The sequence below is a fragment of the Arachis ipaensis genome, chromosome B4 (genome assembly GCF_059453495.1).
Source record: "Arachis ipaensis isolate K30076 ecotype BB chromosome B4, ASM5945349v1, whole genome shotgun sequence".
Classification (NCBI taxonomy): Eukaryota; Viridiplantae; Streptophyta; class Magnoliopsida; order Fabales; family Fabaceae; genus Arachis; species Arachis ipaensis.
The window spans coordinates 13,636,361-13,661,254 of NC_142439.1; the positions used below are offsets into that span (position 1 = coordinate 13,636,361).

Here is a 24,894-nt window from a genome sequence, read left to right on the forward strand (position 1 = left end):
AGCAGCAACCTCCTCTAATCATGCTGAAATACTAGCGATACATGAAGCTAGTCGCGAGTGTTTTTGGTTGAGGAGTGTGATCCAATATATTATGTCATCATGTGGACTGATTGATCAGAATATAGCTCCAACTGTCCTGTTTGAAGATAATACAGCATGTATTACTCAACTTAAAGGCGGATATATCAAAAGCGATAGAACAAAGCATATTTCTCTTAAATTCATCTTCACTTACGATCTTCAAAATCAAGGGACAATTGATGTCCAACAGATCCGCTCAAGTAATAATCTGGCAGATTTATTCACAAAGTCACTCCCAAAATCTTCTTTTGAAAGATTGGTACATCAGATTGGGATGCGCTGATTTCGAGATATAAAATAATGTCGGCAAGAGGGGGAGACTGTACTCTTTTTTCCTTGGTCAGGTTTTTTCCATTGGGTTTTTCTTGACAAGGTTTTTAATGAGGCAGTCCCATCACAAAGGATATTGTACTCTTTTTCCTTCACTAAGATTTTTTCCCATAGGATTTTTTTAGTAAGGTTTTAACGAGGCATTATCCTGAATGGTCATCTAACGGGAAGTGTTGTGATAAGGCATGAGGTGGATGCCTATTTATGTTTGGGCGGCTAACTTTTCCAAGTGAAAAGTTTAGATTATCAAAGGAAGACTGAAATTAATTCCTTTACCTTTTGTATGCCTATAAATAGGAGGTTAAGTCTCAGGAACAATACACAAACAATAAACAATTTTCTCTCTCTTTTATGTTGCAATACTTCTCTCTTTATATTTCTTTATATTTGTTACCTCTTTCTTATTTATTTATTTAGTTATTTTATAACAATACTCAATTTGTTTGCAAAACGTTATTTTGCAGCCGATTGATAGCCAACACATCAAAATAGTTCATGCTCGAATCATTCTTAACTGTTAATATAAGATTGATATTTAAAAAAAATTATATATGCACATCTTTACTAAAAAATCTAAAAAAGATAAAACGTAAGGCATGAATTTAAATATGAAAATTTTTTGGGGTCATTAATTTTTAATTTTTTTGTCATTATTTAATCAGCATAAATATTAAATTATTTTTAATAAATAAATTTTATTAATTTCTATATGTAAATTTTAAAAAATATTGATACAAATTGTATTGATTTATGTGTATAAAATTTTGATAAATATAAAAGCAAAATTTATGCTTCTTGTATATAAAATATTTATAAATATAAATACAAATTATTGCTTATCAAATACTGACAAAAAGAAATTTACTAACCATATAACATTACTCTTTAAATATTATTTATATTAATGTCCAATCAATGAAAGCAATTACACCAATGTAGATTCTTAAATTCTATATAATCTCATCACACACTATGGGAGTAATAAGTAATAACACCCAAATAGGGACGACGAATCTCAAAAAGTGATAACTAATAACAATTAAAAATGCAACATGATAATATATAAAAATAAGCATTGAAATTACAACAATAATGGTAATTAATTACATTCATATTGTGAGAGCTCAATGAGTGTGTCAGGTTGACCTTCTCTCAAGCAATCAAGGGGAGGAATAGTCATGGTTTCTTGAACTCCATAAGCATTCCAACAAAAAGGGTCATCAAGCAAGTGACCCTCATGAGGCATGAGTTCAACATCGGACATTGTTATGTTTGTGCAAGCAACTGTGTCACTGCATGCAAAGTGTATTGGAGGGGTTCTAACATCATAGGTTCCTTTTATGTTCCTGTATGACACGTCATTCACATGAACACCTGAGGTTTGGTTTAGACATCCTTGCCCCTTTGACAAGCAGTAGTATTGATCTATGATTATGCAGTTTCTCACATTCTCCATTTCTATCTTCTCAAATCTAAGTCCTGTCACTGATCCTGTTCCTCCTTGCCATGTCTTGATCCTGATCCCATTGTCTGATTCCCTTATCTTTGTGTTCATCACTGTTATGTTTGACACACATGCTTGCGAGTTGTGCACACCTAGGCTTCCAATGCTAGAGGGTACAAATGTAAAATCATTATAATCTAAGTTTTTTTTTTTTATGAGTGGCTATATATATTAAAAAAAATATGTATACACTGAAATCAACCTCATATATTAAGAATTTAATTTTTAAGGAGTTTTACATAGATAATTAATTGTGTATTTGTCCTATTAATAAAAGTAACTAATTTTTATATTTACCGCTTAAAAAATCATCTGAACGCATGAATATAATTGAATAACCGTATAAAGAGAGTTTAATTTTGATATATTAACAGTATAAAAGAGTGTTAATAAAATGTAAATTAGAGTTAGATAATATTCTAAAATAGTCTTTAAAAAGTTTTTAGTCAGACACTTTAGTTATTCTTAATAAATTTTAATCATCAAAGTAGTTTCGAAACTTTTATTTCGTTAGCTAAATTAGTTCTCACATCATATTGTTTGTCTTTATGAAAGAGTTGAGTTGAAAATTTTAAAAGTTCTTAAAGATTATTTTTGTCTTTTATTAAATGACAACAGAAACTGATTTTTATTTTATCAAAATTTGATGTAAAGATTAATTTGTCGAACAAAATAAAATAAGAATTGAGTTAGTATAAAGAGTCAGTTTGGATAAACAATTTAATAAAACTCTTTTAGAAAAAAATTTAAAATATAAAAATTTATATTAAAAGTAGTTTATAAAAAAAATTATTTTTATTTAGTTTTTTAGTCATAAGTATTTATTTTAAAAAAATAATAATAAAAAAAATTATTATAGAAGAAGTGACTTTTTTTTAACTTTATCAATATTTTAAATAATTTTTCAAAAAGTGACAAGTTAATTTTAAAAATTGTACTAAATATTAATGTTGTAATTAATATTTTATAAATTAAAAATTAAACAAAAAATCTCTTATAGACCTATTGAAGTTGACCCTAAAATATGTTAAAGATTAAATTGCTGGACTGAAAATTCTTTAGGCACCGATTTAGAATATTACTGATAGGGCTATTGTCCCACACCTTTGAGTCTCTGAGATACAATACATAATAGAATTAATTGCCTATATAAATTGGGGTTAGAGAAAGGGTGAAGAATAGAAAGTGTTATTCATATTAATGATTGGTAGCTTGCACAGTTCCTCCAACTGCTAAAGTAATATAGTTATACGAATCACAAAGAAGAAAATCAAAACTTGTGACCTAACTTAGCTTTTTCTGGAGAAATATTGAAGATCATTTAGATGGTTGGAAGTTGGAACATTTCAATTTCAAACCTAACAAACTTATATTTTTGTTGGATATGAGTTGGAGTATAGAGACACCTACCTCCCGTAAAGTACTATATACACTCTAATTGTTGAAGTCACATTTTTTTTCCTTTTCTTTAGGGGTGGCAAACTGGATAACCCGGCCCGTTCTGCTACAGGTTCGGTGGATTAATTTGGCGAGTTTGGTCTGTTTTACCATCTTTACTTTTTTTTTTAGTTCTATGGATGCATGAACTATAAATTCTTTAAAGTTGTTAATTAAAATAACAAACATCACAAAGATTTTGTATATTATGTCAATTTAACTTGCTATTACTTTTAGGTAAAACTTTGCACTATATATATATAAAATACCTTATGCCATGGCTAGGACCACAAGTTACACCTTCTATTTCCACATTTGAGCAACCGGGTCCAATTGAAATGCAATCATCACCTTTACAAAACACAAATAAATTAAGTTAATTAAAACTATTAAGGTGACATTCATAAATAATAATAAGATTAAAACATTGAAATCAAACTGGTGTCCATAAATAAATAGAAAAAAGTTTATTACCATTGCTTATGATGGTGTTATATATGCCAACATCCCTTGTGTTTCCCAAGTGGATCCCATCAGTGTTTGGGCTAAGTTTAGGTGAGTAAAGGGACACTTCATTGATGAGCACTCCTTCACATCCATCAAATTTCACATGGAACTGAGGACTGTTCTGAATTTTCAGCCCAGCCACCATCAAATTTGAGCTCATGAAGAACCTTATCATCTATAAACCAATAAAATAAAAAATATCAAAATATCTAACCGGTTTTTAGCTATTGTACCACCTAAAACTTAAAGAAAGAAATTTTACGGGATTAAAACTGAAATTGATAAATTTACCAAATTAAAAACTTATATAATTATAAGACAAAAAACAATAATCTAAATGGATAATGGTTTGGTTGAATACTTACTGCTGGGCTATCACATGGTCCTGACACAGGCTCTCCTTCTGGACTCTGAAAATGCCAATTTTATGTAATTATTTTTTCAAGTTTCAAGATTAAATATTGATTCAGAAAAAACCAACAGTGGTAATGAAAAGTTGGTAAGAGTGTGAAATATTATAATATTATTATTGTTAGTTACCCTGTGAGGTTTGCAAGGTAGATCCCACCATTGTTCACCATTGCCTTGTATGATCCCTGTCCCGTTAAGAATCATTTGATCAAGTTTGTAGAACACAAGCCATTGATTGCGCTTATCTTCTTCAGGCCAGTTTTCTGGTCCATCTGGTGCCATTAGAGTTCCATCCACCTACACACACATTTCACATTCTTAATTAATCACCTCTCTCCAATAATAATCATGCACCATTAACATATTGGAAAGGCCATTCTACATTTTTTTTGTAATGTTATTATATATAAGGATCTCGCTAGGGAGACAATGGACTATTTGTACAATGGGTTATTGAGTTACAAAATGAACATCTCCCATACTATCTAAAATAACCATCCGAGTACTAGCATAATAAAGAGTACTAGCATAATAAACATCTTCCCAAAAGCTTAAACTGATTTTGGGGTTTATCAAAGCTCGAACTCTTGACCTTTCGGATCTAACGCTCTAATACCATGCATGATACCACTCATCCCAAAAGCTTCAGCTGATGAAAAGGTAATACTAATGATTATATCTTTAATACTCTCTAAACTTCCATTGTGCACATTGTATAAATATTCCATTGGCTCCTCATACCTTCCCTATATATAAATATAAAAAGGTATAATTAAGACTCCGTTTGATTTTGAGAAGTGAACACTGAACAATAATAAAAGGAAAAAGAATTTTGTATCTTTATATTTAGAGATAGAACAAATAATAAAAAGTCTAATTTACTTTATTTTTTTTACATAAAATTTAGAATAAAAAATATCATTATAAAATTTTGATAATAATAAAAAAATAAAAAAATAAGTTATGTCTCCATTCAATTTCTGTCTTTTTTATCAGAAAAAACATAATATTTTTATTTATATCTCAAATATTAAATATAATTTTATATTTTTATGTTCATGTCTTAGTATTTTGTTCTTATAAACAAATGTATGGAGATTTTTTTTTTTTTGTCTCATTTCTGTGGTACCTTAAAAAAATTAATTGTTAAGGAAAAAGAATTATCTTTTTAAAATACAACAATAGAAAACGTTTGACACCCAATAATACCTAAGACTCTAACAAGCACTTATGAAATTTGTTAGTAAGCTACATTTTCTTGAACTTAAGAGATTTAAAAGAAGCTAGCATATTGAAATTCTTACTTGAAACACTAGTCCTGGTTTGCATGGACCTGAAAAGATGGTTGAGGTGATCATGAAAATGTAGTGTTGTGGAACCAGAACAACCCCTGATTCCACTTCACATGCTGCTTTCCATGCTTCCCTGAATGCACCTGTATCATCAGAGCAACCATCTCCGGCTGCACCGAACGATCTTACGTCGAAAACGTTGCAATCGGACGGCGAATTTCCGGGATCAGAGGGCACTGTAGGAGGAGCATTATAAGGTGGTGAAGGATGTTGATTTTTCTTACCCTTCTTGTGAGAATGATGTCTTCCTTCCACATTTTCCAAAACAAGAACAATCATAGTAATCCATAAAATGAAAACCCCATGAATCACACTCATAATTCCAACACTTTTTTGTGACCAATGTTGAAAACAAACAAAAATTAAAGATAAAAAAAAGTTCTAACTTGAGACTCATAGCAAATTGGCCTAGTAAGGTTATTGTTTTATATTTATACTCAAAACATAGATGATGTCTCATGAAGAAATTCTAGGTTGACACGTGTCAATTTCTGGTTGATGAGAGTGTAAATGTGTCGAGGAAAACAGTTGGAAGTTTTTGGAGGCCATTTTTGGTGGTCAATGTTCTGTTTGTTTAATTTGTTTGTTTTGTTAATTAACCCTTCCTTGCGTTGGTTTTTTGGTGTTTCTTCAAATTGAATCTTTATTATATTATCATCTTTTAATAATCTTAATTTTATTTTATTTTTCATTGTTGCTTCTCAATTCAATGCTGTGTGTGATGTGGTCCATTATCATATTCATATGATATGCTTTTTCCTTCTTTCTCTTCTTGACTCTTCCATACATCAATTACCACTTTACCAGTTGTTTTTAAACAATTTGAGGTTCAGATTTTCTAGAAAATTGTGCTGGCACCAAATTATACATGTTATTTATTCTTTCCTTTCTCTTCCAATTCTGTCATTTAAACATTTTTTTTCCTAAGTAAACTATACTTTCAATAATTAAAGATTTAATTATTAATAATTTTAATCATAAAAATAAAAATTAATTCGATAATAATCAATAATTGAGTTAATTTGTAAGAATACTTTTGTCGATTTTTTTAATAGTTTTCTTAAACTGAATTAATTTTTTATAAATATTGAATTAGTTTATATTTCTTGTATCTTTTATAGTTTAAAATTGTAGTTTTGTTAAAATATTATAATAATCATAAATGAATAATCAAGTTTGGGTTAGTCTAGTAGTTAGCTCACTAGTCTACTTAAGTAAGTATCGGGGATTCGAATCCCGCCTTGTACACTTTAAATGGAGTTCAGTATCGTGACAGATTAGTCCTTAAATTAGTTAATGTAGCATTTGTTGAAACGGTAATTAACAAAATAGAGTTGCTCTCCTTATTAAGAAAATTATAATTATTTGGATGAAACTGATCATGAAGTAGTCATGTGAATAATGAAATGTACAATTGAAATTTGATCAAACAAAAACTTCAAATTTGGTTTTATTATATGTAGCACCCTTTTTGTCCAGTCATATGACATTATCTTTACATGTGAGATTTACCTGACAAGAGGCCAAACCGACACATGCATGCAGCTAGCTATTCAAATTCCATAGTATATAAGATATCATAATATTTACTGCATGTGAGTTAATTATGTAATTTTTAATTAGGTAATTATTATTTTTCAGTTAATATTAACTAATTTTTTTAAATTATTCTTGAAAAATATAATAATATTATTATTTTTATTTTTGATAATCTTACTTCACACATAATTAACCTTTTTGCATTATATCTTTATCTGAATATATAAAAAAATTAGCATTATCAAAATACAAATGATAATATCTATTTTCTTATTCTTTTATGATAAATTATAAATCTTAAATTTTAAATATTAAATTATAAATTTCAAATACTAAATTTTAATATTAAACTTTAAATTCTCAAAAAATAAAGGATTAAAATAATAATTTTATAAAAAATTAATTAATATTAACTAATTAAAAATAAATTTCCTATATTTATTATTGTATAATTTAGAACAGAATCTGTAAATCACAAAGTAACATACGGTAAAATAATCTTAAAAGCTAATCATCATTATTATTGGAACTGTAACCAATTTGGGATGATCGAGTGGTCAGTTCACTCGTCCGCTTAATTAAGTGTCGAGGGTTCGAATTCTGTTTTGTGCATGCAGCAACCCATTAGTTAGTGGCAGACTCTTAAATAGAGTTCTGATCTTTGACCTATCGGATTGGGGATACTGTGAAAAAAAAAAATTATTGGAATTGTAAACAATAAATGAATGAAGCTAAGCCTACAGAAGTATATATTTCGCTATAGGAAGACATAAAAAAAAAGGTAAAAAACATATGAACCTTTCATCAAATTGAATCACAAGAAGTTATTAACAAAACCTTGAGTCAAATAAAAATTTTATCTTTCCATATTTTATTGATTAAGAGTCTCTTCTCTTGCCTGCTACATTAAGCAAACCGTTTCTTTCTCTTTTGTGATGTCCCCTCTCTCACCCTTGGAGTTGGCGCATTTGAATATATAATAAAAAAGTAAAAATTTAATTATAATTAATTTTGTAACTAACATTACTTATAAATTTTACAATCTTAATTTAATAGTAATTAGACTATTACTTTTTCATTTTATCAATATCTTATTTTAAAAAATCTGATCACAAAAATATATTGTATTATTTTCTATTCGATCGGCTTTCTAATTCACAAATTTACACGTAGATCAAAGTACTTGAGAGATTAATGATCCTTTTGTTAATAATTTAGCCAACAAAAACATTAAAAGGCTGTGTTTTGGGGACTTGAAAGTTGAAAGAATTATATAAATTAGAAAAGATAGAAAAATGTGTAAATTTGTTAACTATAATATTGCGGTTCAACTAGGTATCCTTTAAAAATCGTACAACATTCAGCCTTTTATTACAATAATTAAAAAAAATTAAAACAAACACAACTAAAAATTATGAATAGATTTATTGTCTTTTTAAAATTAAATACACATTTAAAATACAATCTAAAAAACTGAAATTTAAAATTTAAAATTTAAATTTTTGTTTCAGATTTAATATATTTAATTATTAATATATTATAATTTAAATACATATCTAAAAATCAAATTATTCAAAATTCAAAATTTTGATTTTAAAAATATAAAATAAACCTTAAACTATCAAATTATTAATTAAACTCGTACAAAATACTCAAAGAAGCAGAGAAGTCACGTTTGCGCCATGTCAAAAATTCAGAGGTGCACATGGAAAACTCAGAGGTGCACATCGAGAAGTCATCCTCCGCTGTCGTTCATCCTCTTCCGCGCTCATCCTCAACGCTGCCTTCCTCCTTTTCGGCGCTCATTTACAACACTGTCTTTTTAATGTTTAAATTTAAATTTTAGATTTATGATTTTGGATATGTTTTAAAAATATTTTCTGTATAACATCATAATTTTAGATGTGTTACAATTATTTTTTAATGTTTAAATTTAGATTTTAGATTTATGATTTTGGATGTGTTTCAAAAATATTTTCGGTATAACTTCATAATTTTAGATGTGTTACAATTATTTTTTAATGTTTAAATTTAGATTTTAGATTTATGATTTTATATTTTCTGTATAACTTCATAATTTTAGATGTGTTACAATTATTTTTTAATGTTTAAATTTAAATTTTAGATTTATGATTTTGGATGTGTTTTAAAATTATTTTTTGTATAACTTAATATTTTAGATGTGTTACAATTGAAAAAGAAACTACAATTGAAAATATTTTAGTTTATGTATATAATTATATTCGACCATTCATAATTGTATTATTAACATTTATATTGTATTATTAAAGTTGACTGATTTTAGATGTGTTTTAAAAATATTTTGTATAAAATATCATCCTATCAGATGTATTATAATAAAAAAATAACAACACAATTTTAAATTAATATTTGATTATATACTTTATTTGCAATAACTTTATTAATAAAATTAAATAAGATCAACCTTGTTCTAATTAAATCAGCAGAGTGTCTTTATGTTTAAATTAAAATATAATTAAAAATATTGAACATGATATTTCTTAACAAATTACATAAACACATGTGTGAAAAATAATGATACCTTTCACCAATGCAAAATGAGAGAGTGCTTCAGCTGGAAGGTGGTGATGGTCTTCACCAATGAAGACGAGATGGAGCAGCTGGCAGCGTCCTTTTTGGTTTGGAATTCACTAATGCGTGTGAATATCCCGTAGAATAAGGAATTTAAAAAACTGTATCTGTTACGTGAAGTTACGAAAGTAAAGCAAAGTCACCGTAAACACCAATAAAGTGGGTGGGTTTTAAAATTTAAATTTAAATTAAAATCTAATTATAGATATGTATCTACAAAATAGGAACATGTTACACTAAAAAAATAATTAAATATTATTTAAATATAATTAAAGGCTGATTAATATTGTACAACTAGCATTTCCCATAATATTGCAATTACGTTTTATATATACTCATTTAATTTTTTTACGCACGCATATTATAAAGGTAGTTTATATATGTTCTATATATATTTGATATATAAAATTCAAATTAAATGAATCTCATATTTCATATCTTAATGAATTATTTTATAAAAGTCAACTCATCAGTAAATATTAAAAGAAATTAAATGATTGCAAAAAATATTTAATATATATATATATATATATATATATATATTAAAAGTAATTGATATCGTGATTCTTTGTTGTTGTTTAGTACGTAGTTCTCCATGAATTTGTAGGGAACATATGTTAGAGTAGGCGACATCAGAATTAACGCATTCACGGGTGGAATCAAACCCTGTCTCTTCATCATTTCATTTAATAAATAAATAATAAAGAAGGCAAACAAAAAAAGAGAACAAAAAGTTACCCGCAAACACGTACGTAACATTGAGAACGACCCTACTACAACAATTTCAGTACTTTGCGGCGGTTTTTTCTAACTGCTGGAATAACCGTCGGAAAATGTGAATTGATTTTGCGGCAGTTATTACCCGCTGTAGTATAAGGGTGAAAAATGATATTTTTAATTTTGTGGCGGTTCACAATCGCCGCTAAATGCGAGTGATTTGAAAACAAAGCCGTTTTGTGGCGGCTGATAACCGCCGCTAAATATCATAAAATGGACAATATAGCCATTTTGCTGTCGCCGCTAAATTCAAAATTTCCATTAAAATTTTAGGTTTTTTATTATTTTGCCTCTTTTGAAAACGTCTATTTATTAAACTTTAATTTTTTTATTTTCAATTAATTTAAAGAAATTGCAACCAAGTAAATATAGCCAAATAACATAACAAACCAAATTAAATATATGCAAACATAACATATATAATGAGATTGTCATAACATCATCCAAAATAAAGTAAGAATACTTAACTTAAAGAAAATAAGTATAAAGCACTAAACCAACTTAAATGCAAAAGTATCTAAGAACATTGATTGAAATTCAAAATTTTTATTGCAGGTCGTGATTGCCAGATGAAGATGGCCTTGCGCGTGACGAGTCCGGTGTATTGCCCAAAAAAGCCAGTTCTACAGCAACTTCAGCTGGCAAATTGCCTCCTTACTGCTGGACTAGATATCCCAAGACCTTATGTATCGACTGTCTCTTCGCCTGCTCTTCTTCTAACTTAGCCGTCAATACTGCAATCCTCCTCTCGTACTCTTCATTGGGCTCTGTAGAACCTGACGGTTGTCCAGCAGAGTTACCAAAGACTTGGGTGGGACATGGTCCAGCACCTAAGGCATGAACTCGTCCTGGCTTCTCCTTTTCGAGAACTTGTGCTAGCGAATCATTTTATGAAAGGTGCTTATATTAGAGGATTTATCCTGTCTCTCAACATTCGCAATTGCTTCCTACAAATATACAACATATTGGAAAGGCATGAGTTAGCAGTAGCATGATATATACAGTAAGCTAAGTTTAAAATTTTCAAAGATGACTTACACTAACAACACGTGCATTGGGATGGATATACGAGTCATTTTTTTTCTTATGAGTCATGATAAACAACTCTCCTCTACCAACGGGCCTTCCTTGCTCTTTCTCCTATATCACTGATATCGACACAATTATGTAAACAACAACAACATATCTAGGAAGATTAATCAAATTCTTAATGCAATATGTGGTAAACAATGATTATATACGTTGATTCCCTTAATTTAATGATTTGGGTTGCAATTGTACATGTTTATCTACTTTTAGAGTTTCTTGATTTAGGTTTAGTAAGGCATACCTTCAAAGAGGAGTAATTTTGATTTATGCTCTCTAGAACTTTATTTTAACTTTATAAATTCAGAGTATGATTTTATTTTCTTCTTTTACATCCTTGTTTGAATGCAAATTTAAATGCCAATAAAGTAAACAAGAAAATCTTATTGGTAAATTTGTTCACATGAGTTAACATATATAGCTTATTTAACTTGTAAATTTTTTTACGTAAAACGAATGTAGAAAAAGTGTTACGAGTTTAAATAACAATGATTTTCTCATATGTAGCTTAAGATAGTAGTTTTACTTAACTAGATTATACCCAGATGATTATTAATAAATAAAACATTGCAATATGTGGTAACACGCATTTTGTGGCGGTTTTGTTTTAAACCGCCGCAAAATGTAAAACGATAATTCACCCGGCGATATATATAGCGGCGGGTTTTCGAAAAGACGCCGCTAAATGCAAACCTGATTGAAATATAACCGCGGTTCAAGAAAAACCACCGCTAAATGTAGGCCTGATTGCAGCTCCAACCCCTAACCGCCGCTATATGCGCCGCAGGTTGTCGTTTTGCAGCGGTTTTATAAAACTGCCGCAATATTTCCGTTGCTATCTGCCGGAATTGTTGTAGTGCTAGCTCAGTGAAACCAAATTTCCCTCCAATTTCTGATATTATAACCTACACTTTATCGACTCGCATAAAGCCCATTACATTATATGTTTAAGTAATTAATAAGGCAAATTACATAAATAAAATTATTTATATTTAATATTATCCAAATACATTTTTTGGATAAAAGTTATATTTCGGTCCTAATTAAATTTTATGTAATCCGTGTCAGGTTAAAACAAATTATGCAAATGCGCATCATTTTTGAGAAGTTGAAACGGATTAGTAAAGTACAGAAACTCTATATAATTTACTAGAAGCTAAAATAAATTTATGAAGATACTGTAGTAAAAAGTAATTCATTAGAGTCCGTAACAATTTATGAAGAAGCATAATCCACTGTTCATAGGCTATAGCCACGAATTACGAAGAAACATAATTGTTGTATCTTTGATGTGATTATTATATCCTAAAAGATCTATTTTAGAGTGCACAGTAGTAAATTTTTTATAAACAAAAAGGAGTAAGTATGAATAAGAAAGAACAGAAAAAAATTTTGTTAAAGACTTACAAGTGAATTGTGTATTACAACTTTATATTTTTTATACACACCCAAAGTATAGAAATATATAACTATATATAGAGAATTTTGTAATACACTACTGCTAATTAATTTATTAACCACATATAGTGTTAATACTCCTAATACCCTCCTCAAAATGAGGGAGGAGTCACCAAATACTCTCAATTTGTCTCGATACTTAGTAAATAATACAGCAGATAAGGGTTTAGTCAGAATATCCACTACCTGATCTTAAGAAGAAATATGAACAATATTTAGTTGCTTAATATTCATTAAATCCCTTATAAAATATAAATCTAACTCTAAATGTTTATATTTACTATGAAGAATCGAATTGGCTGACAGTAAACAAGTGTTTTAATTGTCACGAGTTACCGGTTGAGGTATCTTGAACTCTCTCAAAAGCTTTTTGTTGGACATGATCTCTTCTTGTGCTGCTGCAACCACTCGATATTCCGCCTTTGTGCTGCTGTGACTCACTTTGGTTTACTTCACACTCCTTCACGAGATTAGATTACAACCAAAGTAAACACAGCCCAATAATTGACTTGCGATAATCTAAATCTCCACCCCAATTAGCATCTGCAAATACAAGGATATGAAAGTCAGTAGATTTCAAAAAAAAATACCATTGTTTATTGTACCTTTGACGTATCTAAATATATGCTTGACACTTTTCCAATGTTGTATCGTTGGACTATGCATATATTGAGATACTCGATTAACTGCAAATAAAATATCAGGTCGGGTCATAGTAAATACTGCAATGCATCAACAATTGTTCAATATTATTTCGGATTATGATACACTTTAGAATCATTGGTTGACAATTTGATGCTTGACATCATCGGAATTGGTAATGGATTTGAATGTTCCACTCCTAACTTTTTCAAAAGCTCTGTGGCATATTTGGATTGAGTAATGAGTAGCTGTCCCTTAGGTAAATAGTTAGCTTCTATATCAAGAAAATAACTAAATCTTTCCAAATTCTTCAGAGAAAAAATTGCATTGAGTTCACGAATTAATAGAGAGATTTCATTTGGATTGTTACCCGTGACAATAATATCATCGATATAAACTAAGAGATATATAGCATTGGTGTTTGTGACTTTCATGAATAACGATACATAAGATTTAGCATGGGTAAACCTAAATTGGGTCAAAGTATTGGAAAGTGTGTTAAACCAAGCTCGAATAGCTTGTTTTAACCCCTAAATAGCTTTGTTCATAAGAAAAGTATAGGTAACCAACAAGATTTTTGAACAATGTGTAAACAATGTGAATTAATAGAGTTAAAAGAGTAAATTTAATTAGTAGCATTAAATTAGGGTGTAGTGTATTTTCATTTGATTGTTGATTGTTTATGTTGTTTAAAATTTTCATTGTTTACCTAGCACTCCCTTTATTCATATCACAAACAAGTGAAGAGTTAGTAGTAATATAACCCTCAAGTTGAACCATATAAACTTGTTCATCTAATTTACTATTTAAAAAGATATTATCAAAATTAAATTGCTTAATATCCCAATTTAAAGACACTGCTAGAGTTAATATAATTCTGACTGTTGTTGGTCTAATAACGAGACTAAATATCTAATCATAATGTATTCTCTCATTTGGATGGAATTTTTTAGTCACCAACCTAGTTTTGTATTTAAGAAGAGTACTGTTAAGGAGCTAATGGCCTAAGCGTACAATATATATAATGGGCTAAATCTTTGGTCTATGAATAAAATGAACATCACCCATACTATCCAGAATAACCATCCGAATACCAGGGATAATAAACATCTCATGTCATAAAACCACTCATCCCAAAAGCTTAAACTGATTTTGGAGTTCACTAAAGATCGAACTCTTGACCTTTTGGACCTAGAACTCTAATACCATATCATGAAACCACTCATCCCAAAAACGTAACCTGACAGGACAATGTAACACTAATAGTCATATCTCTAATACTTTCTAAACCTCCATTGTACACATTATACGCTTAAACCATTGGCTCCCTATACTTTCTCATTTAAAAATTCTGTCTTGGCTTTTAATTGCAAAGATTCATTTATTGCCTAAAACATTAGTATTTGGTGGAGCCTCTCTTAAATCCCAGGTTTCACATTTTAGAAGTGTTTTATGTTTTAAATCCATAGCAACGTGGTGACTGTAACACCTATTTAACATTTTTGGAAATATCGTTAGTAAGATCAAGAATAGTGATTATAGAGGCAATTAAAGCAGTAAAAGAGTTATATTTAGTTTTAGATCTTGTTATCATTTGATGAATATTTTAGAGTAAAAGAAGAGGTGAAATAGGAGATAATTAAATCTCAATGCGAGTTGAGATTATAGAACCTGGTGATGTTTGAGAATGAGAGTGAGAATTTTCGTCTACTGAATTTGATAAACTGATTGAGTGATTAGAATTATTGTCTAAAAACTCAGTATAAATTGATCATTCTAAAATGTGAAGAGGAACAAAGGAAGAAAGGGGCGCTTCTAATATTAATACTCCCAATAGTGATCATCATTCATGCAAATAACTTAGATCATTGATAAAGAGGGGTCTTTTTTTTTCTCATCTCTTTTTTATTTTTATTTTTTTTTTTTTATGAGCTTTGGAAGTTCTTGTATGTGTCCATTTATCCAAGCCAATATAATAATGAATTTCGTTAGGGAGGGAGACAATGGACTATTTGTATAATGTGTACAATGAGCTATTGAGTTACAAAATGAACATCCTTCATACTATCTAGAATAACCATCCGAGTACTAGCGATAATAAACATCTTCCCAAAAATTTAAACTAATTTTAGGATTCAACAAGACTCGAACTCTTGACCTTTCAAATCTAACACTCTAATACCATGTTATAATACCACTCATCCCAAAAGTTTCAGCTAATAAGAAAAGGTAACATTAATGATTATATCTCTAATACTCCCTAAACTTCTATTGTACCCATTGTATAAATATTCCATTGGCTCCTTATACTTTTTCTATAATAATATATAGCTAGTTAACCTGAATTTTGCAACAAAGTGTATGTGATAAAATTATATAATGTAGAAAATGATGACTCGTTTTGAAAATAATCATATTTAGTGTATATTAAAGTAAAATTAATTATTAAAATATAAAATATATATTAAAAATAAATTAAATTAAATATATATTTAATTATAATATATATATATATATATATATAATAATTTATTTTAATGATTAATTTTAGTATGTAAATACATTTTTGCTTTGAAATACATGGTTTGAGGCTTTTACAGAATTAGAAGGTATATATTAATTATTGAGAGAGAAGAATGGAAACAATGTTTGTCTTAACCTGTCACGTGTGTACAATCATCACAGACAATCCAGTAACTTCGATGAACACAAGAAAGAAAAAACCTAGCAAAATACAAAGGGAAAAATAATAAGATTTTAGAGATTAAGTCAGTCTTACATTTGACTATATTTGATGAAGATTTAGGAAAAATTTTAAAGACTTTTATCGATGAAGATTTTCCAAATTTGGAGGTGAAAAAATAAGCTATGGTACAGATCAGAGATATGGAAGGCTGGAAGCTAAGGCTTATTAGTAAATGATGCAAAAATGGGGAAAAAAAATACGAGAAAAGTATATATATATATATAAAATTTGTTCAAAGAAAAAAATATTCTCTATGGACAGAAAATGGAAGGAAAATCATATTAGGAAAGTGAATCATATATTAAGTGTTATATTTTCTAATTTATTAAATAAATAAAATTAAAAGTATTTTTATTAAAATATGAATATTTATTCAAATAGTCTTTTAAAAATTTTATATTGGATATTTTTATTTCTAAAAAAATTTATTATGTTGAGGTCTTTAAAATTTGTAAAAATAAAATATATAAATATTTTTGTTACATTTTTAATATTCGATGTAAAATTTATTAGAGACGTATTTAAATATATACTTTTAAAATATAAATCAGACATATATATTTGTTACCATTAGTCCGTTTCTCTTGCTTTTAAAATATTTGTTTATTAGGAACATATAATACATTTTTTTTTGTATGGATTTAGGATAAGATATCTATTATTTTTTGGGTAGTAAATATATATAATCTTATGCTAATATTCAATATTTTATGAAATTATGATTCTTTTAGAGCAGTTACAATGGGTGGTTCTCATTTCACTTTTTCCTGACACATGGTGGAATTTACCGTTGGAGAAAGAGAGAGATGAGTTCTTTCACAAAGGCCAAGGCAGAAGAGTCTCTCTGAGCAGGGACTCAAGCATAACCAATGGTAACTTGCCACACCTTTTAAATAAATAGATATAAAATTATAATTAAATAAATAATTATATTAAATAATTAAATAAAATTAAATTTAATAATAATTATAATAGTTAATTAAATTAAATAATTATAATTTTATTTAATTAATAGTTTATATTAATTATTTAAATAATAATTAATTAAGTAATTAAATTATAATTAATTTATTAATAATTATAATAATTAATTAGATTAAATAATTAATTATTTATTTAATTAATAATTTATATTAATTATTTATATTTATATTATTATATTAAATTAGCCGTTGTAAAACTAGCCGTTGTAAAATTAGCTGTTGCAAAATTAGCCGTTATTATGTTACCGTTATTATTAATAAATTAATATTTTGTTACTCTATATATACCACTTAGATACACTTCTATTCTCACACTATCTACTACTCTTCTTTATCTTCTTCCAAGTTTACGAAATTAAAGTTCTGCTACTATTATTTTTTGTTCAAAAAAATAGATCCAAACCAACTCAACTCTTTCTTCAATTACTTACAAAACTTTCCTCAAATTCTAAATACCCAACAATCTCAAACCTCAAACTCTCAAGTTCCAAATCAAAACTTCACACTACCAAATTCATTTCAAAATCCAAATGCACAAAATCTTTCTAATTTTAATTTTCAAGCTCCTTATAATAATTAGTTTCCTATATTCCAACCGCAAAATCAAAATTCACAAACACCTCATTTTCTATTTTCGTCTATATTTAACCCCTCTATCAGAAATGTTACTCCAACTTTCTTGTCGTTTCCAACTCAATTCAGTGCATCAAGACATAACTCATCTGGTGTTGGTGGCTCTTCTAACCCATCCTCTCAGACTCCTATACAATCTAGTCTAAATTCGCAATATTCAGATTTTGTCAATTCTCATGGATTGGATGCTATTGATCTTAATGATGATAATATTAAAGATCGGAGGCAAGATAATATTCAACACTCGCATTGGAAAGAGGATGAGATGCTGATTAGTGGATGGTTAAAATTTGTCTGGCCACTGGCAGTACCAGTCCATTCACCTGTATATTAATTTGTTGGTTTGAACTTTGGACTTAGAACAAGAAATATAATTATTGTACTTTAGGAAATGATCAGATTTTCCAAAAGACTGCTACTAGAGAGAGATTCTTGTATGTATATGTGCACTTTTTGCTTTAGTGCTGATGTGAGAGGTTACAGTTTACACCATGTTTGTGGCTCTTGGAATGACACGTGTCAATACCTACATACACGCGCCTAATTTAGTGGCTCATTGCTTCGTTTGTGGTTCCAAAACATCACCATGGTGGAAAGGTAAACAAAGGAAAGAAAGAACGAACCAGCAATAAATAATTTAGATGGGTCAATTTATTGGTTTATTTAAATAAATATAAAAAATTTAAATATTATCTAAAATTTATAATAATTTATTAACTAACAATGAATTAAATTTTTAAAAAAAATTTAATTCATAATAAATTAATTTTTAATGTGTTAAATTGCAGACTATTTATTTCACATGCGTAATAGTACAATTAGTTTTTATTCTTCTTGTAAATCATGCACAAGGCTATGATCATAGGTTCAAGTCTTATTCCAACCACATTTTTTTCCTTTTATTGTTCATTGATTATATATACCTCTTTTTTTTTTATTATTTTCAATGTTATCAAATCTTCATTTCTTTATTTTTACTTATTTATATTTTGATTTAATATTATAATTATAAGACATATTTTTTAAGTTTAGAATTAGAAGAATCGAATAAACTAATTATTTCAAATTATAATGATTTTACTAAATAAAATCTAACTATAAAATAATAAATAATATAAACAAATAATTTCATACTATTTTAATATTTTATAATACAAAATATTTTTCAAATAAACTATAAAATAGATAAACAAATGATTTATTAGATAAGTAATATATGTGTGTGTGCGCGTGTTACATGATTTATTAGATAAGCAATGTGTGTGTGAAATTTAGTTGTATATGAATTTACTTATATTTAGTTCATTTACTTTTAATTCATCCCAGACAGAGATTTCATTGCTCCTTGTAAATGCTAAGGTACATCAAAATATGTATATATCGAGAGTGTTTGGATTATTGGCGTGCGGTTAAGATATGAATATTGTCTATATTTTGGTTTCAACGGTTTGCATACTATCGCAATATCAATCTATATATTTTTTGCATAGGATAACAACTATGTGGTTCATAAGTGATTAATATGATTACTAGTTATAAAGGTTGTCAACTTATGTGACAATAAGCAGATGTCATTTTTATTGATATTCAGATTTCTTTTTCTATCTATTGTTATTAAACTATAGCAATTTTAATCTATGGTGTAGTTTGAATTACTCTATTAAAAATGCATGTGTATAATGTAACAGCTTCTAAGTTATGAGCATCATATTTTAGGACCAAGTTTGGACAAACCAGAAGAGCATTAAGTGTGATCAATCATAATCTAGTGCAAGTTAGGTCGACCTTATCCTTGTGTTGTTAACAAGAGGCCTTTACCATTATCAACTAATCTTATTTTACTTTACTTTACTTTTTGTTTTGGATAGAAATATTAATTCTATATCACTTTTAAGGTAATTATGTTAAAATCTTAAATGCCTTCAACTAGGTGAATATATTTGTGATTAGATTTTATATTGACGTTGTGTCAAATGTTAAATTTTTAGTTTTAGGTGACTGATTGGCAATGAGAGCCTAGGATTCCCTTAGAAATTAAAGATTTCTTTTTCCCTTGTGAAATAAAAGCAGCAACTCTATGTAACTTTAAACAATTAGAAGGAGGAAAGTGAATTTCAATTATTATATTTTTTCTTAATAAGAAGCCAAGAAAAATATTAATGAATTCAATTCTATTATAAACTCAAATCCATGTGTTGGAACACCTTGTATTAATGAATTGAATTATGATTTCGGAAACTGAAGTATAAAACTCTTCTTACCAATGATCCTTTAGGTTAGAATCTTCAGATTCTTTCTTTCTGCATCTCTTTTTCTTTTTCACTTTCTGGTTCTTCTTATGTGAAGAGTGAACTGAAGTATTATTCACTATTACTAGGAAAATCATCATACCTATTCCAATTTCCTCCTTCTTATTATGCTATTATGATTAACACAATGATTGCAGGTAATCTGCATCCAAATCAAGCAGATTAGAACCCCGCAGGTGACAAATGCATTCACAAATCTTCTTTACCAGAAAAGTAGGCACGACGAACTAAATCCATGTTCATTTCCACTGGAAACAAACTCTGCTGCTCATTTCCTATATATAGACACCATAGCCATAGGCAGGGGCCAGTTCTATTTACAGCCACGTTGAGTTCTCTCTGTTTCTCTCTGTGTCTGTCTCATCAGGTTTTCAGATGGGTTTGAGGGTCCATTATTCTTCATTGTTGGTGTTCTGTGTGTTGTTGTTCCAAATACTTGTGCTTGTACAGTAAGCAAAAGCAACAAAGTTCTACAATGTGATGCATTCACTGAGGATGATTGGAAATTGGTTTATTTCTTATTTATTCAGAACCTCTAATTTGTTCTTATTTAATGGCATATAGTCTATAGACCATGGGAACCTGTTTATTGAGTATTTATTGGTTTTCTATTGTGGGAGTTGGAGCATTTTGAATTGAATATGTATTTCTTCAATTGTTAAGACAAAGATAATAGTAACATGATTTGACTGTGACACAGGCTGGACTATCTATACTAATGTTTCCTAATCACTGAATCTTATTGACTACTTGTGTACTCCCTTTCTATGTTTGTGAATTTAGGTGGGTTAAGAATGGTGAATTTATTAGGTTAACTGAAATTAATGCTCAATTATCTTGTGTCTTGTATTAAATAGACATTGTCTATTGTCATTGCATGATCTTTCAAAAATTAGTATCAAATTACACTTTTTAACTGGGTATTCTTCTTTGATCTTATATCATTCATTCTTTGCATTTAGCAATTTTGTTTCATACTTAATGCTATCATATGTTGGTTACAGGGTGATGCCGACAATGCACTAGACGACCGCTTATGCCAGAAGAAGAAAGTCGAGAAGCAGCAGTAGTAGAGATGTTCAATGACAGTATTTTTTTTATGAACTAAATTCTTGCTAGAGATATTTTGAGTATTACTATCTTTATATGGTAGAATTTCTAATGTATCAACACACTATTTGTGTTTATGATTTGAATTGACTTACTTGTTTATAATACTTTTCTTCTAACTAGTTTGATAATACGATAATTTTATTTATTTTTTGAAATACTATGAATGTTCGAATACAAATTAGATAAAAATTTATTTTGATTAAATTTATATTTATTTTGTATGAAATCGAATTTATTTTACATGGAAAAATGTAAAAAAAAAATTATGTTTTATTTTACTGACAGATTTTCCGCCTTGTGAATGCTTTTTCAGACTCTAATTATAAACAAAAAATTTGTAAAAAAATTTGACTCTAGTTACAGACAGAAAAGTTATCAAAAAGTTTGACGCTAATTACCGATGGAAAATCTGACTTTTTAGCGAAATAGACGATTATCGAGAAAAAATTTGTCAGTAATGGAGAAAAATCTGTCGATAAATTACCGATAAAAAAAATCTATTGATAAATAATTTTCAACGAAACTTTTACAGAGGGACAAAATCCGTTGGAAACAAAAAATTCGTCTGTAATAAAGACCAAATTTATTTGTAAATCCGTTTGTAATAAACAATTTTCTAGTTGTGAAGTGTGTAATAATTTCATACTATTTTAATATTTTATAATACAAAATATTTTTCAACTAAACTATAAAATTGTTTGGTTGCTTAGGGTTCTGGACGGGTTGGAGAGGTGCTCCAGCTGAGGAGGTGGGAACCAGCCTGGATCTAAGCCTGTGTGCAAGACACGTGGGCCGACGATCTCCCGAGCTCTTTGTGGAGTAGGGGGGAGCCACCTGCAATGATACTCTGACGCTCAAGTCAAAAAGTATGCAGGCAGCTATGAGAGTAAGGGTGGTAGTGACGTACCTTGGGGTATGGGTAGGGCCCTCCCCATATATACCTTGTCAGAGGTGGGTCCCGCAAGGACAGACCCACCTTCCTCGAAATTTCCTTGTACAGCTATTGTGTAGTGAGCTGGGGGACAGTTGTCAGGGTCGGTTTCTCAGCTCAGATTCGATGCCCATTGATCCGGCCGCCCGGGTCGGGTCAAGTTGGATACCAGTTGGGTTGGGCCGTAACAGTGCCCCCAACACGCTTACTGCGGCCGTGAGTGCCGTTGTTGGTGCGTTATGCTCTCCTTCATGTGTAGTCGCTTGGTCGGGCTGCCGTTAGTTGAGGTGAGGGCGTGCCCCCTACGCGCGAGTGAAGCAAATCGCCTTTGGGGATTAACCCACGCCGCCTCGATTTCTGCGCCGAGCATTTAATGCCCTTGATGATTGATTTAAACCCCGCGTGAAAGGTCCATTATACCCTTATCTTTCGCGCTTCTTTACGTGTCAGTTTCCTTTCACTTTCAATTCCACTTCTTCTCTATCATCACATCCCTTTCATTTCCTCTCGTCTCTTCCAAATTCTTCGCAGCAAATTCCTGCTTTGTCCAGATCTTCCCCAGTTTTTCAGCCTCCTTCGATCGTCATTATGATCCTGGTAAGTTCCTTTTCCCTTTCTCTTACTTTGGCTAGCCTAAGCTTACTGTTATGCCACTTGTTCTTTTGTTTCGGTTTTGCATGCGTGTTGTACGTTTTGCTGAGTGTTTGAATATAGGCATTAGGGTGGTAACCGTTCTAGGCTTTTGTTGCTTAGGCTTCGTTTTTGAGCATAGATTTAGGCTTTGGTTAACTGTAGACCTTGGGTAGGCAAACTGTAATTTTCTGGTATTAGTGCCGGTTTCCGGACCTCATAGACTGACTTTGAGTGGTGCCCCCACTGTAGATATGGCCCAGCGTCCCGTCATGAGGGTTCCTGCCACGAGAGCGCAGCCCTACGACCGATACGCCTGGGTGACTTCGGATGTGAAGGAAACCCCCAACCAAATGAAGAAGCCAACTATGAGGTTTTTGTCCCTGCTACTCACAAACGGATATTCCACTTAAATTTACACTCTCCCCGGGTCGCGGACTGGCTCTAGGAGTATAAGGCGATGTTCACCCACCTGGGGGTTCGCCTTCCTTTCCCTCCCTTTCAAATGGAACTACTTAACCAGTGTGACGTGGCGCCGTCTCAATTGCCTCCGTTGAGGTTTTTTTTTTATTTCTTTTTACTTTGACAAACCCTTCTAAAGAGGGGAAAGCCAAGAAAGGTTTTATGTCCTTCCGAGCGGCCCAAGGTCGAAGAATCTTTGGTTTGTTCGAAGATTCTTACCATGGTTTCAAGGACAAGTACTTCAAGGTCCGCCCGCTTGCAGGTCGGCATCCCTTCTGGTTGACCTTGGAGGGGGAACGCCATATCTTGACCTATTGGAGTTTCAGGGCAGGGGCGAACGCCTTTACGAAGGTGACGTACAAGGGGTTGTCTTCTGAGAATAAGAAGGTTGCCGACATCTTGTTAGCTATCTTCGGCAAGAATAATGTTAATCCCCATCTTCTTATGGGTGACCAGGATATGGCTAGGAATTACGTAGGTGTGTGGTCGTTTGGTCCTTTGCTCATGTTTATTATTTGCACACTTGATTAACTGTTTTACCGACTAACTAGCTCTCCTCTGCGTTGCAGTTTCTATGGCTTGCGAACAGGTTGGACTTGTCGCTTTGTTCAACACCTTTCTTGCTAACGATAGTGACGATGACTCTGCTACCCAGAACAATGAGGTGCCTCCCCATGATGCCGTCGAGGCGGAGGCTCAGTCCCAACCTACCCAGGGGGAGGTGATTGGGACCAGTGCTGGCCCGAGCCCCTGGCCAGAGATTGAGGCGCAAGGTGACGGGCCTGAGGTGGTGATTCTTGACAACCCGAGAAAGCGAAAGTCGTCCTCTAGCCCTGAGGGAGTCCTCACGGTGATGGAAAAGAACTTTGATGCTGGGAACTTCATTGATTCCCAACTTCTCCCCGGCACGGAGGACTTCTTTCATGGTGGGGATCTCTCTTCGCAAGCCAGGTGGATGTACCGTACCCTGCTCCGGGGAGCCGCCATAGCGAGGAAAGCGGAATTCGCCCTGGCAGGGGCGCGTTCATTGGAGAACAGGCTTGAGTCCTCTGTCCAAGCTAATAATAAATACAAGGTTGAAGTCCAGTCACTTCGGGAGCAGCTAGCTAACGCTGAGGAGAAGGTCAAGACCTCCGATGTTGCCGTGGCACGGCTTACCGAGCGGGAGCTCACTTTAGAGGGTCAGCTCAACACCGCTCAAGGCCGGGTGAAGGAGCTCGAGAAAGAACACGACGAGGCTCTCTCGTCGGTAACCGCAACTAAGAACGAAGCAGCTGGTTTAAAAAAGAAGTACAAAGAGACCGTGAGGTAGGGTAAGAATGCCATCTTGATGACTGAGGAGGCCCTCAA

The 24,894-nt window shown here is 30.8% G+C and overlaps 2 protein-coding genes across 2 annotated transcripts; one reads left to right on the forward strand and one right to left on the reverse strand.

Annotated features, from left to right (window-relative positions):
• Window positions 1-1,339: 1,339 nt before the first annotated feature.
• LOC107638886 (polygalacturonase At1g48100) lies at window positions 1,340-6,002 on the reverse strand. Its single transcript, XM_016342286.3, has 6 exons — window positions 5,575-6,002; window positions 4,400-4,567; window positions 4,225-4,269; window positions 3,827-4,034; window positions 3,622-3,703; window positions 1,340-2,021 (listed from the first exon to the last, which is right to left on the reverse strand). The coding sequence occupies exons 1-6, from the start codon at window positions 5,938-5,940 to the stop codon at window positions 1,511-1,513; spliced, it is 1,380 nt and encodes a 459-aa protein (XP_016197772.1). The 5' UTR covers window positions 5,941-6,002; the 3' UTR covers window positions 1,340-1,510.
• A 17,704-nt stretch (window positions 6,003-23,706) lies between these two features.
• LOC148566715 (uncharacterized) lies at window positions 23,707-24,856 on the forward strand. The gene is made up of 2 exons (XM_088484395.1): window positions 23,707-24,022; window positions 24,114-24,856. The coding sequence occupies exons 1-2, from the start codon at window positions 23,707-23,709 to the stop codon at window positions 24,854-24,856; spliced, it is 1,059 nt and encodes a 352-aa protein (XP_088340521.1).
• Window positions 24,857-24,894: the final 38 nt, after the last annotated feature.

Bases quoted from the DNA above. Each gene is read 5' to 3' on its own strand.
- LOC107638886 (XM_016342286.3), bottom strand. From the start codon at position 5,940: ATGAGTGTGATTCATGGGGTTTTCATTTTATGGATTACTATGATTGTT. The intron at 4,568-5,574 runs GTAAGAATTTCA...ATGTGTGTGTAG, and splicing joins AACCAGGACTAGTGTTTCAA to GTGGATGGAACTCTAATGGC. The intron at 4,035-4,224 runs GTAAGTATTCAA...ATTGGTTTATAG, and splicing joins GACCATGTGATAGCCCAGCA to ATGATAAGGTTCTTCATGAG.
- LOC148566715 (XM_088484395.1), top strand. From the start codon at position 23,707: ATGTCCTTCCGAGCGGCCCAAGGTCGAAGAATCTTTGGTTTGTTCGAA. The intron at 24,023-24,113 runs GTGTGTGGTCGT...TCTGCGTTGCAG, and splicing joins TATGGCTAGGAATTACGTAG to TTTCTATGGCTTGCGAACAG.